Below are 16358 nucleotides of genomic sequence, written 5' to 3'. Positions count from 1 at the left end.
TCAAAACCGAGTCACCCCCGGCAAGGCACAGGCTGAAAACCGACTGTTCCGCACGACATGGGGTAGCTTTGGGCAGAGACCAACCTGATCTCACCAGGGCCTCAGTTTCCTTTCTGAAAAACGAGGGGCTTTATCTGCCTCGTGGGACCTGTGGATCAAACTCGGGTAACCAGGGTTAACATCAGGCCCCCGCTGATGCTAAACCTCTTTGGCTCCTATTTTTGCTTTGAAACAGTGATTTACCAACATGACCTTGATCTCTCTATGTGGCCCAGGCAGGCCTCAGTTTCCCCATCCTCCTGTCTCAGCCTACCATGTAGCTGGAATTACAGGTAGTAATTCAGGAGGCTGACACAGGCAGGTGTGTTTGGGTTGGAGGCTAGCCTGATCTACGCAGTGAGTTCCAGGCCACCAAGGCTACACAGTGAGTCCCTGTCTCAAGTAAATAAAAATGAACAAAACAAAGCACTGCTGCTGGGGCTGGGGAAATGTTTCAGCCAGTAAAATGTTCTCCTCCCAATATGAAGACTAGACTTAGGATCTCAAGCACCTACACGAGAGCCCAGAGGGCACAGAGGCCTGCCTGCAATCCGAACTCTCAGGAGGCAGAAAACAGAGGGTCCTGGGACAAGGTAACCCTATTAGTAAATAAAGAAAAATCCAGGAAGCTGTCTGGCATGCAAACACACACACGAAGGTCGGTATTGCCTGCGTCTTACGTGTGCTAGGTGCTTTTGCTGAACACTCCCTTCGATAGTGCATGGGCACCTATTTCTCCACATCCTCGGCCACGGGGTTTTTCCGGCATCGCCGGCCAGCTCTAGCTGTAGAAAGCCAGGAGGCAGAAGTTCCCCCTTTCGTTTTCATTGCTCAAAACCAAATGTGACTCAACCCATGCCGCATCTTGCAAAGGAAGTTTGCTCAGTTGAAGCCCGTTGCATAAAAGACCCAAGCCGTCTGCTTGGAGCTTCCTTGGTTCAACCATGAAATCAATGGTCATGCTTTCTTTTCCTTTTCCTTTTCTTTTTCCTGAGAAAGGGTCCAATGTAGCCCGGATGTCCACAGCCTTGACATGCAGCCAACGATGACCTTGACCCTAAACCTCCTGCTTCTACCTTCCCAGTGCTGGGATTATAGGCACACATGTGCAGGCCGTTTGATGCAGAGCTGGGAATCGCACTTGACAAGCGAGACTACCAACTGAGCTGCCCCCATCCCAGGGGCCATCCTTTCTGCCTGCAGTGTGAGTAACAAATACAGTAAAGTGAGAAAGTTGCCCTCTTCCAGGTCACCTCTGCGCTTCCTCCACGGCGGCGTGGGGGAATGGTATGAGACGAGCACTTAGACATCTGCAGTTCCGCAGCAGAGACGCAGGCCTGGAAAGCCCAGCTCTCCATGCAAGAGCACGAGAGTGCTGTCCTGCCTGCTCTAGTTTTGCTTCTTGCTCAAGAGTGCTTTTCATCTATTTGTAAACACCACAGTCCTGGAGGACTTTGCAACTCCAGGTCCAACTGAACTGACACCAGGACACCAGGAATACATATGGACACACATACATACAGAAAAAAATGCATGAAGTAAATAAATATAAAAATTTTAAATTAAACAGTGCATGGTGGTGCATACCTTTAATCCCAGCACTCTGGAGGCAAAGGCAGGAGGATCAATGTGACTTGGAAGCCAGCTTTGTCTAGGCCAAGGCTACACAGAGAAACCTTGTCTCAACAACAAAAACAAAACAACAACAAAAAATTTAAATTTATAAACAAAGCCAGCCATGGTAGTACATACCTAAAATCCCATTACTAGGCAGCAGGAGGCAGGAGAATCAGGAGTTCAGTTTAAGGTCATCCTTGGCTACATAAAAATATAAAAAAGAGAAAATATGTAATAAAGAAAAGCATGTTCAGTGAGGTCTATGCGCTGGGCATGCCATGCCGGAAGAGGGTGTCTGACCCCCTAGGACTGGAGTTACAGAGGAGTGTGACACTCCATGTGGTTGCTGGGAATCGAACCTGGGTCCGCTGGAAGAGCAGCTGTCTCCAGCCCCAAGCAACTGTCCTGTGGAGAGCAGCTGGCCGCACCCACAGGCTCCCGTCTCCATCTTGTCTCAGGCAGCCCTGCAGTGCTGGATGGTCTGTGGTCTTGAAGCACCTTGCAGACCTTGGCGGCTGCCTTTGCTATGGGACCTCACAGACCAGCTGTTTGTTCTAAGGAACAGCAGCACATGCCCTTCTATGGAGCCTGTCCGCCAGGGAGCCAACACTCTCTCTTCAGTTGCTTAACCAAAGGCTGTTTTCCCAGCCTGCAAGCCCTCGTCCAAATACAGCCAGAGGTACAGACGCCCTGATGTAGCCCCAAGGAGGCCATGTGCCCTAGTCATTTTCACGACCCCACGCATGTGTATTTTGCAGAGGCCAGGGATGGAGCTTTTCAAGTGTACTTGGGGGAGGCAGCTCTGAGCTCACAGATGGGAGCCTCCAGGTGGGGCCAGAGTTCGCTGAGCTTGTTGGGGCCTCCTTACCCTGGGATCACTCTTCCGACTACCTGCCAGCCACACTTGTGCTCTGGGCTGCTGTTGTCCTCTGGCTTGAGCAGACCAGACAAACTGGTCAGCTCCCAGTTGAGAGGCTGGAAAGGCCCTTCAGGCTGCTTAGCCCTGAAACTGTCGTGCAAGCACTTGGATATTCCTCTGGCTGCGTGTCACCCTGTGACTCCCAAGGGTTCACCCCAGCACCTGAGCTCACACTCCTGTGGACTGTGTTGGGTTACTAAGCTTGGAGTATGTTTTAAAGTATTCCTGCTGACTCAGGCCTCCCGTGTGCTGGGATTATAGGTATGGCCACGGTACCTGGTTCCTGGCGAAACCACTTCTTTTTCATTCAGCCATGCTTTCTTGAAGAAAAAAAAGACAAGGTCTCATGTAGCCCAGGCTGGCCTCTCTAGGTAGTCAGTACATGTATGTGTGCATGTATGTCTGTGTGAGGATATGGGATCCCCTGGAGCTGGAGTTATAGAAAGTTGTGAACTGCTCTGTGGGTGCTGGGGTTTGAACCCTGGTCCATCCATCTGGAAGAACAACCAGTGCTCTTAATCACTGAGTCACCTTTCCAGCCAAGCCTTCAGTTCTTGAATGTGAGATTCATCATGTCTCCATCTCCCAAGCTCTGCTATCACTGTGCCACCTGCCCCTCCTTCTTTACTAATATGGCAGAGATCCCTTCCAATGCCCTTCCAAAATAAGGACCTTAATCTGCAGACACTTAAAGGATAAAATTGAGCTCTGGAAGAAGAGACCTGGTTGGGTAGTGAGGCAAATCCTCTACGTTACTGAACAACCTGGAACCATGGAGGCTGGAGACCCCAAGGTGCCACGGGCATGGGCACCAGCCAGGAGAGTGAGCCAGGGGTGCTTTTAATCGACAGCTAGCTTTGCTGAAGACAGGCCATTCCACAGAAGTCATCGGCAGCCATGAGGGGCCCTGCTTTGCCCTTGTCTGTCTTAATTCCCATTTGGGCATCAGTTTACTTTAGTGAAAAAAAAAACACCCAACCTACAAAATTTCAGGATTGGCATCCACGGTCAGGCAGCCTTTGTTTCTGAAGGCTGCCGGGGCTCGGAGCCAGGTTCTGTGAGGACATGGTGCCTCTGTGATCTAAGCCTAGGGGTGATGGCCTCTCTCTGAAAGAACAGCTTTGAGATGAGGCCAGTCTCTGTATAGGCTCCACGGTCTCTCTGGGCCTTGCTTGTTTTGTCTGACTTACCTCCTGGTTTCTGCAGATACCCCAGCTGTTCCTCAAATGAAAGCCTGACTCCAAAACTGAGCCAGGATGGGTTAGGGGGGAATCAGGTAGCTTTTCCCTCCCCCTGCTGGCTTTAGTTTATTTTTATTTAAAAAACAAAACAAAAACAAACAAACAAACAAACAAACAAACAAAAAAACAACAAGGTCTTATTATGTAGTCCTGACTGGACTTTTTTGTTTCTTTGTTTTTTTGTTTGTTGCTTGTTTGTTTAAGACAGGGTTTCTCTGTGTAGTCCTGGCTGTCCTGGCACTAGTTCTGAGGAGACTGAGTCCACCTGCCTCCCAAGTGCATCAACAGAATATTTTTAAGCTAAACTCAGTGCTCAGGGCTGCAGGGATGGAACCCATTTCCAGGATCTGAGCTGCAATTAGGACTTTAATTAAGCTTTAATTAGGATTTTCCGAGCAACATCCTGGGGGAAACATCTGGAATAAGACGGGGTATGATGAAGAGTCCACATAGCAAGGCTCTTTGCAAGGCCCTCTTAAGAGAGGGAAGCTCTCTCAAGCACGGCTTGAAGCTGGGTGTGGCAGTTCACACTACAATCCTAGCACTTGGAAGTGGTAGGATGAAGCAGGAGAGTTGTCTAGAATCGCAGGCTAGCCTGGGCTACAGACCAGCCTGTAAGACTGGCTTTAAAAACAAAACAGAACTTTTTTTTTTTTTTTTTTTTTTTTTGAGACACAGCTTTTCTATGTAGCCTTGGCTGTCCTGGACTCACTTTGTAGACGAGGCTGGCTTAGACTTACAGAGATCCTCCTGCCTCTGCCTCCAGATCCCACCTGTGCTGGGATCACAGGTGTATGCCACCACTGCCCAAACAACTTTTTTTTTCTATCTTTGTTTTTTTGTTTGTTTTCTGAGACAGGGTTTCTCTGTGTAGCCCTGGCTGTCCTGGCACTAGCTCTGTGAACCACTGAGGTCCACCTGCCCCCAAGTGTGCCAACAGAACATTTTAAAGCTAAACTCACTGCTCAGGGCTGCAGAGGTAGAACCCATTTCCAGGACCTGAGCTGCAAGGTTCACACAATTACACAGGACATGACCTTCTCAGGACCCCTGAGCCAGTTCGTTTGGCTCTTTCTCTCATTCCAAGAGCACCTCTGCTCCCCCGCAGGGATGCCAGGTGTCCCAGGCCAGGCCTGGCCTGATGGGACTATTGGCAGGAGATGTGCGAGGGATTCTGAAGCTTCTGCAGGGGACAGAGGTTTACCATCTTGACCTCCTGAACAGCCCGGTTTCTCCTCCAAGCCCTTCTGACGTCTGCACACATCAGTGTGGAGCAGATCTAGAAGGAAGGATGGACAGGCGGATGGACGAATGGGCTGGTGGATCACTCAGCTTGTGCTTTGAGAGTTGTTTGATAGTCCACCGGAGGCAGGAGGATGGCCCCTGTTTGGTCTGTGAGTAACAGAGTTGGGGGATGTTATGCAGGTTGTAAATCTGGCCACTCCTGAGTCCCCCGAAGCCACTGCAACATCCTGAGCTAGCTGCTGAAAGAAAGATACCGTGAGGAAATGTGCCAAAAACATGTCCACCTGAATTCTCTTGGATCCTCCAAGGCTCGCAGCTTCATGTTCTGTTGCTTATGCTAGCAGCTTTGATGTCTCCATGGATCGTCTATGAGAATGTAGAAAAGTGTTCAAAACACTGCTCAGAGGGTGGCAAAGTGTCTTCTTAGGCTCCGAAGTCAGCAGGTCCCAAAGCAGGCACCTCCAAAACTCCCCACAGCAATGTACACTGAGATGGAGCGTGGCTGGCCTGGCCCAGCCTTCTGAGCTTTCTCAGTCTACCCTCCAGCTCTTTGGGCTGGGTGAACCAGGAGGCCACCCTCTCCTCGGAGCACCTGCCCCCTTCCCGGTCATCTTCCCAATCTGACCAGCCCACCTTTCACACCCCCGGAGGAGGAAGTGCACAGCTTCCCCCTCTGATGCCAGGGGTCAGCTCTGCTGAGGTGTGCAGACGCTGGGACCCGCAGAAGTGGAGAACTGTCAGAGCACAGAATGTCCTTGTATTAAAGATTGTCAGATGTGGATTTTGTATCCTATTCCCACGTGCCCCGAATGAATGGGCCACCTCCGGTACAGCCCATTCCAGAATGTATCCTCTGTAGAAGGGCTGATCCTGGCTTCTGTTCATGGCAAGCTGCCTCTACCCATCATGTGATTTGAAGGCAAGGCAAGGCCCCCTCTTTCTCTTCTTATCTGAAAGCGATGGGCAGAGAAAGGAGGACTGAACCGTGCTGCAGATCTAGTCACTCGGAATGTATATTTTTAACTAATTTGCCCCAAGCAGGAGATGTTCTTTGTCTTTGCAAAGATGTGGACAGAAAGAGCTACGAAGGTGGGCCAGGGAAGTCCTCTGGTGGGCACATGGCGCTTACTCAGAGCTGACATCAGGAGGTCTGGCGGAGCATTAGAACCCCCCAAGGAAGCATGAGGACACTCCAAACCTGGTGATGACCTCGGACATCTCCAAGAGGAAAAAAAAAAAAAAACATTGAATTTGGCCAACTAGTCCCTCCTAAAGAAGGGCTTCTCTGTCAAACCTAACAGGTCCACTCTGTCTGTTGTTGTTGGGGTTGGTTTGGCTTTTGTTTTGTCTTTAGAAGGGATCCCCTCAAAAGGTACAGGAGGAAAGTTCCGGTGAGTGAAAAAACTGTGGCCTCCAGCAGGGGATCTTGGCCCTTAAGACAGTGGCTGGGCAGCTTGCTTGCTGGTCTCTCTAGGAAAGCCAAGCCCGTGACACTCTCAAAGCTTCCCTGCCTGCTGAGCTGAGCACCTGGCTGGGGAGTGTTCGAGGCCCCCGGAGTCCGAAGGAGTAGGCCGTCTCTCCTCCGGGGCAGACGTGAGAGCCAGAGCAGGCCCTGCTGGGCCAACAGGCGGCTGGAGCCATACGAAGTGCATTAAGTATTAATAATTTCCAGTTGTTTGCTCGTCCGTCTCCCGCCCCCTCCCCGCCCCCACCGCACCGCACCCCAGGCCCTGCCTCTGCAGGCTGGGACTCGGTTCTGGGCTGCCAGATCTAGAGATATTAGCACCTCCCAGGGGCCGGGGGACAGGGCAAGGGGCAAGAGTGGCCACAGCCCAGGAACAGTGTGCGGGGCGGACGGAGCCCCGCAGCCTAGCCAGTGGGCGGCGCGGCTCGCCGGGGACCCCCCGTCGCGGGAAGCTCTGCGCCCGGGCGAGCTGGGCGGCGCGCCGCGGGAGCGCAGCGGCCCCTGGCGCAAGGCCTCTCGGCGGTCACCGCGGCGGGACCAGCCCCCGAGGCGGGGCGGAGGGCGGGGTCTCGAGCGAGCGCGGCCGCCGGCGACACCCGGACAACGCGCCGGCGGCTGGCAGGGAGGGCAGCCCGGAGGGCAGCGGCCCGGGCCCGCGTGCGCAGCCTCTCTCGCTCTCCAGCAGCGCGCCGGCTGTGCCCCGGCCCCGCACGGCACGCAGCCATGGTGGGCCGGCTGAGCCTGCAGGATGTCCCCGAGCTCGTGGACACGAAGAAGAAGGGCGACGGCGTCCTGGACAGCCCGGACTCGGGGCTGCCCCCAAGTCCTAGCCCCAGCCATTGGGGACTCGCGGCGGCGGCGGGCGGAGGTGGGGAGCGCGCTCCGGTCCCGGGGGCGCTGGAGTCCGACGCGGCGGCGACCCCCGCGATCCCGGTGAGTTGCCCCGTGCGCCGACTTCTCCTTGCCCCGGCCCACCCGCAGCCCGCTCCGGGGACACCCCGGCCCTCGCCGTCGGTGCAGCCGTCCGCCCGTCGGGACGGCGTGGCCATCGCCGGGAGCCGGGGCGGGAGCGAAGCGAGAGAGCCTGGCCAGCTGGAGCCAGTGGCTGGAAAATTGTCATCGCCTGGGAGGCGCGGGAGCCCCGGGAGAGGCGAGCCGCGGTCTCCTCCCTTCGAGGTGGCGGCCCCCGAGGCTGCCAGGCTGCGGCTCGACCGCATTCCTGCCGGGGCGGGCTGGGTGGGGCTCCCGGGACGCGGACAAGGAACCCGGCCCTCCCCACCCGGGGGCCCACGCCCCGCGGCTTTGCTCCCAGGGCGGCCTCCCTCTGCAGGGACCCGGGAAAGGGGTGTGCTCTGGGCTCCCGGCGATGGGCGGACCAGCCTCTGGGGGACCTTCTGAGGGGTTACACCGCGAGCCTTCAGGGTCCTGGTGTGCCCTTGTCCCGAATACCTAACCCAGGCAGTGTTTGCGCTTAATGAGATCAGCGTCCTCCAGGTGGCCAGGGCTTTGGAAGTATTCATCCTTTTACTGCTTTTACTTTAAACTTTTTGCAAGAAAAACACGAAGTCTGTTTTGCCCTGGGATCTGTTCAGGTGGTGGTGTTCAGGCAGAGCTTGGGAGAGACCACATCCTGCCTACGGTTGAAGCTCAGAGTAGGACTTAGGGATGGCTGTTGACCGCGCCTCCCGTGGGGCCATCGGTGACAGTGTTATTCCGAAGGACCACGGTGGCCTTTGGGGCCTGTGGGGCCTTCCTGACCTCCTGACCCTGACCCTGACCCTGCCCCAGCAAACACCGCCGCCGCTTCCCTTCCAAGGTGAAGCTTGGTTCAGCTTGGCCTTTTAGCCTCCTCTTAGCCTGCCCTGACCACGGACCAGACACTCCCTGGTGCTTCTGATGTCGCTCCTTACACCTGACCCCTTAACTTTTTCTAAGTCCGAATGGCCCTTCCATGCTCCACTCTGTCCCTCTGGGAGCTTTCCCAGACCTGTTGGAGAACCTGTGGCAGGGCGTGCGCATCTTCAGTGTCTCCTTGTGAGTTTATCTCTCATCCCTGCTGCGGACCCACCTCATCTCCCTCTCACACCTGGACGCCCCCGGACTATCTGTCTGGGGGTGGAGGCCAGGAATGCCGGAGGAGGGAAACCAGTAGGGACACCTGGAAGACAGTTGTCTTGGGAGTGTGGGAGAAGGCTGTGGCCACACCTCATGCACTCCCTCCATCCACTGACCTTGGCTTGAACTATATCCCCTCCCCCAACCAGGACTCAGTGAACTCCTTCCTAGCCCTGAAGCAGGAACCCCCTCCCCCCATTCTTTCTGCTTTTGCATCTGTCCTGGTAACATAGCGAAGATCTCAGAGCCAGCCTTCTAGAAACATCTGCCTCCTTCTCTGTCCTGGGGGTGGGACTGCCACTTCCACGCCCCGGCACAGATGCAGCTCTTACTCTTAAATTAAGCCACGAAAATGACAGATCTCCGAAAACCAGAGAGCACAAAGGGCTGCCAGGTCCCTCCGCTCTGTGTTTATCTCTGCGCCGAAGCACAGAGGGCCAGATTCCAGCAAACTGGAATCCACAGAGTCACCTGAGTGTCCCTGAAGAGTCCAAAGCTGCACCCTGCACACTGAGCTTTCTGGCTATCGGAGACGGACGTGGAGCAAAGGCACCTCTGAGCTGCACAGTCCCAGTTACAGGAGCCCTCTGTCTTGGATGGCTGCTGCTCTGCCAACCCTAGAGGCAAAGGAGGTGGGGAAGCAGGGGTGAATCTTTACTTTTAAGATATCCTGCAAGTGTTTTCCTTTGGCATTAGTCTTGACCTTCCGCTAATTATTGGTGAGACAACCACATGGGGGCTGGGGGCGCTCTGCATGGTTGAGGGTTCTGAAGAGTTAAGCTTGAACTGTGGGCCTTTCTCACCACAGGGCTCTGCAGCGGCCTCTGGCTGTGGCCTCAGTCCTGCTGTGGAATTCATCATGTCAGCTTCCTCTTCTGGCTTTCATAAACCTCCGGTGATAGGAAGGGGGGCCCCCCTTACCCCATCATGCAGATAAGGACCTAGGATGTGTGACAGGATTCTACTGAGCACACAAAGCACATCTAGGCCATGCCCATCACTGCAAAAGAAGTGGGGGCAGGATTAATCTAGGATTTGAACCCCCTACCTTCTGGTACCCTCTAGTGCAATTTCCATGCCATGGGCCAGCTCTATCCTTTGTAGGGCCAGATTGTGGTCGCCATAGGGCTCTCACAGGAGGCGCCAAGTCTCATCAAGCCTTCGGGGGAGTGCATGCTTTGGCCCATCAGTCATAGCTCTAACCTTTCTCTCCCCTCTCCCCAAGAACCCAGCCTCTCTGACCCACTTGCTGGCTGCCGGCTGCTCACCACGACTCTGTCCCCTGTCCTTCGGCGAAGGAGTTGAGTTTGACCCCTTACCACCAAAGGAAATAAAGTGAGTATAACCTACCCTGATATTATTTCTTAAAATTCCAAGTATGATTGCTTGCTGTTTTAAAAAGTTAATTGTGAGTCGGGCGTGGTGGTACACACCTTTAATTCCAGCACTTTGGGAGGCAGGGCAGGTAGATTGCTGTGAGTTCAAGGCCAGCTTGGTCTACAAAGAAGAGTCCAGAACAGTCAACGCTACACAGAGAAACCCTGTCTTGGAAAAAAAAAGTTAATTATGAAAACGCACCAAAGACTATTAACAGTTTGATTTATGTTCTTGTACTCCAGCTCATTAAGTATAAAGATGCTCCATTTACTTAGGTGTGGTCTTGCTATGCTGGGTGTGATGGCTGGCCCAGGCAGTGGCCCAGGCTGACTTCAAGCTTAGGGTCGTTTTGTCTCAGCCTCCCGAGTGCTAGAATTACAGGACTGCAGCACCTCAGCTAGTGTAGACACTCTCTGTAAAGCTCTGCCATGCGCTCTGTGCGTGTCACAGACTGCGCCCTCAGGTGCTGAAGATTTTGTTGGATATTAATTCTTCTATCCAGAAGCCGCTTGTTCCCTCTATCCAACGTCAAGGTGCTGTGTCCCTGCCTCACGTGATGTCACTGAGCAAGTGTTCGGGAATGACCTCACCCAGGATTATCAGGGGCAAAGAGCTGTCTTTTCATAAAAAGTTCCACGTTTGGAGACTGTAGGTTTTGTAGCTGCAGTCTGAGTTGCCTGAACACAAAGGGGCCTTTGATGTGGAACAGAGGGAGGCTCATCCCTGTAGAGGTGAGCTGGTAAGGCTCTTATTCCCCTGGAGCTTATATTTCTGACAAAACTGGGACATGACTTTGTGACACTGGCTCCCATCGGCGTCTTGTGACTCCAGGGAGAAGAGGCACAATGCTGGCCCTCACACGTGATGCTTGTAGAGATGCTGATATCTGTGACACTGCAATATTAATGTAGCCACGTCGGCACTTTGACGATTAAACCCCCACCAGCCAGGAATGGGGTGCACACCTACAGCCCCAGCCAGCATTCGGGAGGCTGAGGCAGGAGCATGAGGAAGTCTAGGGTAGGCTGGCCTACTTTGCAAGACCTCGACCCAAAAGAGTAAAATAATTGATGGTGATGGTGATGATGGTGATGATGGTGGCGATGATGAAGATGGTGATAGCGATGATGATGGTGGTGGTGGTGGTGTTGATGCAGCAACTGAGCGATGTAAATGGCAAGTCATTTTGTGGCTATCCGGATTGTAGTTGTCTCTCATTGATAGGGTCAGATCCCTGGGTCTCCCAGGGTTGGGAGCAGGCCACACTCTGAAGCCATGGCTACAACCAAGTTTCTAGAACCAGTGTTCAGCAGTTCCGGAATTCCTTCTCCTTTCACTCAAGCCCCTTCCTCCCACACAGCGGCCAGCTCCAGCTCGTTCCATGAAACAGCTGTGCTCAGGGATGGACGCCTTCAGAGAAGAGTGACGTCACCGCATGTTGCCTCAGGCTTCTGTTGCTGTATGAGCACAAATAGCAACTTTTGGGGTTGGGGAGACCATGAGGAGCGCTGCTTACTGGCTTGTTCCTCCACGCTTGCTCACTTTGCTCTCTCATGCACCCTGGGAAAGGGACAGCACTGCCCACAGTGGCTTGCACCCTTACACATAAATCACCAACCACAAAAATGCTCCACAGGGTTGCCTACAGGCTAAAGTGATGGGACCATTTTCTCAACTGAAGTTCCTCCTTCTCAGATGACTCTGGCTTGTATCAAGTCATTAAAAAAAAAAAAGTAACCAGTAAGCAGCACACATGAACATGTTAGCATCCATGTATGCACGTTAAGAAGCCGCTATGTCATCTGACGGGGCCTCGGCCATACATGTGGCCAGTCGTTGGCCAAAATGTCTCTGTGCTGCGTGTGACTGTCACTCCCGACAGCACTGGCTGTAAGGAGACACTTCGAGCCTTTTGCAAAGTGTAGGCAAATTGTTAGACTAAGGGCTCCCAGCTGAGGCGAGCTCAGGGCTGCCGTCTGCTGTGGGGAACGGTGAGCTCACGGGAAACTTTGGAAGCCTGTGTGCTGCGATTCTATCCCAGCTCAGGCCTGGGGGGTTAGCTTAGGGGCAGAGTTCCTGCTTTGCCTCAAGAGCATGGTTTCTATCCTCAGCCTTGAAAATCCATCAGTTTGTCCATTTATCCATCCACCCACCCACCCTGCTCTGTCATTCAGGGTCACTGTGACCTTCATTTCTACATCTTGCTTTCTTCTTCCAGGGTCTTTGGGAAGATCCAGTTAGGTCCTGCGACAAAGGTGATGGGAGTATTAAGCCTCTCATAAAGTACTCCCGTAGACTGGGCTGCTTCTCCTTGATGCGGCCAAGTTCAGTGTTGGCAGCCCGGGAGAGATGAGAGGTCACACTTGGGACCCCATGCTCCTAACTCAGAGGACAGCGTCATGCTGGCTTGTGTCACCCACAGGTATACTTCCTCAGTCAAGTATGACTCTGAGCGACACTTCATCGATGACGTGCAGATGCCGCTGGGCCTGGCGCTGGCTTCCTGCAGCCAGACAGTCACCTGTATCCCCAATTGCACTTGGCGAAACTATAAGGCTGAAGTCCGCTTCCAGCCCCGCCACAAGCCCGCACGCTTCCTCAGCACCACCATCATCTACCCCAAGTACCCCAAGACCATCTACACCACCACTTTGGATTACAACTGCCACAAGAAGCTGCGGAGGTTTCTGTCCAGCGTGGAGCTCGAGGCCACGGAGTTCCTGGGTAGTGACGGGCCCTCAGATGGATGCTGACCACAGCTAGCTACGTGGGGTTGGACCAGCTGGTCATACACTGCCCTGGTCCCAGAGCGCCCTGGACGGGTGGGGAGCAGTGCTCTTGCACATCACCCCAGCCCAGCGGAGTCTAACCTGGAGATGCCTCCAAGCCTAGCCGGGCCAAGAAGATGCTTTAAAAATCACTGCATCTTGTAATAATAGAGAAACTCAGCTTCGTTTAAAATTTTTCCAGATACTTTTTTTTTTTTTTTAAGGAGCATGTATGTATGTATGTTCTGGTTGGTTGATGCAGTTTCCCCAAAGTCTCAGTTGGATGAGGAAAAAAAAGATAGGCAGAAACAAAAAGAAAGGACAGTGACATCAGGGCAGGCTGAGGTGAGCTGGTCCTCCCATTTTCTGATGAAGAAAGTCGGAAAGTCTCTGGAATAGAGAAAGTGAGTTAAGACATGTTTATTGCTGGGGGAGAAAAAGTTAACCCAGGTAGATTGTGACGCTGGTGTGTGCTCAGTCTGACCTGGACCATTTTCTGTTTCCGCTTCTGTTTGTTTTCCCTGTTAATCCAAAGTCTTAGGTTTATCAAAACTCTTTTTCGTGATATTAGGGGAGAAGAACAAAAACCACAAAAAGAGATTCTTTAAAACATGAACTCTCTGCCTGCTGTGCCTCTGCCGGGGGTAAGCAGCTGGCCCGCCCAGCGCACCACAGCCGCCTGGTTCCCGATGGCTGGTTCCCGGCACAGGCTCTGGGCAGCCCTCGCATGCCTGGCATCCGGTAAACACCTCCCTGGGCTTGTGTAACTCTGCTCATAGGTATTTTGGAGTTTTGAAATACTTTCCCATTTTTTCACAAGGCAAAATGCAGCAGAGGGATCTCTCTGAGAGGAACAGCATTTTGAAAGCATACTTTGTTAAAACACGTTTTGGGGGTGCGTTGTGGGAAAGGTTTCCACTGTGGGCTGCCGCTGCCGATAGGAAGAGGCAGATTTGGATGTGACTCGGATCATTGTGATTAAATGATGGACTTATTCTTAGGACTTTGATAGTGTCAAAACTGGGAGGAACAGGGTTAAACCCAAAAAAGCAAGAAACAGTGCTTACAGTGCTTAAGCTAAGATGAATTCAGGAACAGGGAGTGACAATTCAAACCCCACAACCTTGCCACTGTGGTGATGGGAGACGGTTCTTTTGTACGACTGTATGCTTGGAAGTGGCTATCATGGAGTCGGGCTTGACTCAAAGGTTTTTCCTAGCCAACTTCGAGAGTCTGGCTGAACCAGCTACAGCAGCAGGCACAGCCCTGGCCCCGAGGGTGGTATGCACCAGGCTGGCCCCTGCTTCCCTGCCCCTACCCCAGGCCTGGCCCTTGCTTCCTAGAACCCCCTGCCAGGCCACAGTGCGGAGTAAAGGAAGCGGCAGGCTGATTCTTATTCCAGCATTGGAAAGAACAAGCCGTACACATTTCCTTTTGACACATCCAAATCATGTCGAGTGGGTGCCAGAGGTTCTGCCTTCTGTCGGATCTCTGGGTCTCTGAGGAGGCTTCCGTCTGTCCCTGAAGCAGAGCTGAGAGCACACTGGCTTGCCTGGAGCCACAGCGGAGACCTGGCATCATGGAAAACAGGTGCAGAGATAACGCTTTCATTTAAAGACTGCGGTGCTGTTTAGAGCCACACGCCCAGTCCTGGCCCCCGAGGACAACAGTGCCTGGTTGGTGGTACTTTTAGCTCATACCCCTGGGCATACAGGTGCTGGCTTCGTGGTCCCAGCTGGCCAGGGTACAACTCAGTCGGGGACACGCTGGGATCCTACAAGCTCCCCAGGCAAACTCAGAGCAACAAATGCTCCTTGGCTTTGGAAAAACATTTATTGGCAAAAGTGGATTTTCTGTCTGACTTCATAATGTCACTGAAGCAGCAAATATAATTTTTTTTTTTTTTTTTTTTGCAAATACAGTTTTAAATTGGGAAAATCACCAAGGCTGCCCCTTTGGAGACACTTGCTTAGGCTAGGAGTTCTGTCATGGCCAGCATGGCAGGAGAAAATGTCTCTGAACACAGCAGCGTTTTAAAGGTGTCCTTAAATTTTTTATTTTATTTTATTTTTTATTGTTTTTCTGTCTTAGAGGGATCGTGGTAAGTTCAGGCAGAACGTTCTAGGTGCAGGTGGGACCAGAACAGTATCAGTAAGTAGAAGCAAGAGGCTGTGGAGGTCTGAGGTGGACAGGAGGCAGGCTTACGCCGTTAGGTTATTATTCACTGAGAGACAGCTCAATGCAGCTGTTTGAATCTTCTCTGATTCTTCAAATCTGCCTAGAAAGCTGCAGGCCGGGAAGCTGGCCAGCACCCTGGAAGACCCAGAGCAGATTCCTGATAGCTGGTAAATTGAAAGAAGAGATTTTCAAAACTCACTGACGGGACATTCCTATGTGTGTGAGAGACGGGCTGGTTCACTGTGAAGCTTTTGCTCCCATCTCTTTAAGTTATGGCTGTTGAGAGGATGTGTGTTTCTAGAGAAAGGTGGTTTTCCTTTCACACATCTAAGAAAGACTTCACTTGAACACGGATCTTTTCATTTGACACTTTTCCTTCTTTTAAAACTTAGAAAATACTTCATACACACCAAAAGAAAAAAAAATGTTTAAAAATTATCCTTGATTTCTGTCCCGCTCTATTTTTGCTTTGTGACTTCTCCATTTAACAATAAATTATCTAATACAGAAAGACTGAGGATGCTTTATTTATTCATTCTGTTGCTTTGACAAGCAGGGTCTCACTGTGCAGTCCTGGCTGGCCTGGAACTCACTCTGTAGACAGGCTGGCCTCAGACTCACAAAGATCAGGCAGCCTTTATCTCGCAGGTGTTTTTAAGTAAAATCATAATGTTGGGATCAGCAAAAGGAGGAAAGCGCTTCATCTTGAGATCCCTGCCTCTCCTGGGAGCAGTGCTCATTGCTAGGCCAGCAGTCTGCCCCACCGCCATGTCTCCAGCCTCTGCTTGCCTCTTGAAAAAAAAACTGACACATTTTTATTTGAGACAGGTTCCCACGTAGCTCAGGCTGGCCTCACATCTGCAGCCAAGGGAAACCTTGCATCCCTACCTCTGCGCCCTGAGTGTTGGGATTGCAGGCATGCACTGCCCCCTGCCCCCAGCTAGACATGACATTTGGGTGTTAATATGAAGGTGTGAGAAGCCTTTCTCAGGGGCCACGGGGCACAATTTTCATTAGGGAACTAGATTCCAGATTGGATGCGTACTCTTTCCTGATACTGAGTCTCCTGGGAATGTCATGACCTAGGGTACCAGGTCACCTCTCCCCTCATCCCCTCTCAAACTGCCTCTTCACAGGAGACATGCATGACTCAGTGGAACCCGTTGTTCTTTTCTCGGGGTACATGGCTCTGGGCTGGAACCCCCGCAGGCACCGGGCAGAAAACAGGAAAGCAAAACTTCCCATGGAGCCGGCTAGAGGCCTCATGTCTATGACATGGCGTGTCGGGGGCACAAGAACAAGGCTGTCCTCCTCACTGCCAGTATCCCAAAATGGGGTAGTGGAGGCAGTGACACCATCAACTCTAAAAGGAAAGCTTCACACAGTCTGATGAG

At 52.5% G+C, this 16358-nt stretch overlaps 1 protein-coding gene across 1 annotated transcript; it reads left to right on the top strand.

Annotated features, from left to right (window-relative positions):
- Positions 1-7140: 7140 nt before the first annotated feature.
- On the top strand, positions 7141-15475 carry Rflnb (refilin B). Its single transcript, XM_055620518.1, has 3 exons — positions 7141-7459; positions 9867-9976; positions 12441-15475. The coding sequence occupies exons 1-3, from the start codon at positions 7250-7252 to the stop codon at positions 12769-12771; spliced, it is 651 nt and encodes a 216-aa protein (XP_055476493.1). The 5' UTR covers positions 7141-7249; the 3' UTR covers positions 12772-15475.
- Positions 15476-16358: the final 883 nt, after the last annotated feature.

This window comes from Psammomys obesus, unplaced genomic scaffold (genome assembly GCF_907164565.1).
Source record: "Psammomys obesus unplaced genomic scaffold, mPsaObe1.curated_primary_1811, whole genome shotgun sequence".
Classification (NCBI taxonomy): Eukaryota; Metazoa; Chordata; class Mammalia; order Rodentia; family Muridae; genus Psammomys; species Psammomys obesus.
Note: the sequence above shows the minus strand (reverse complement) of the source record. Positions and strands in the feature narration are given on the sequence as shown.

Excerpts from the sequence above, each read along its gene's own strand:
- Rflnb (XM_055620518.1), top strand. The coding sequence starts at position 7,250 with ATGGTGGGCCGGCTGAGCCTGCAGGATGTCCCCGAGCTCGTGGACACG. Across the intron at positions 7,460-9,866 it reads CGGCGACCCCCGCGATCCCG|AACCCAGCCTCTCTGACCCA; the intron begins GTGAGTTGCCCC and ends CCTCTCCCCAAG. Across the intron at positions 9,977-12,440 it reads TTACCACCAAAGGAAATAAA|GTATACTTCCTCAGTCAAGT; the intron begins GTGAGTATAACC and ends TGTCACCCACAG.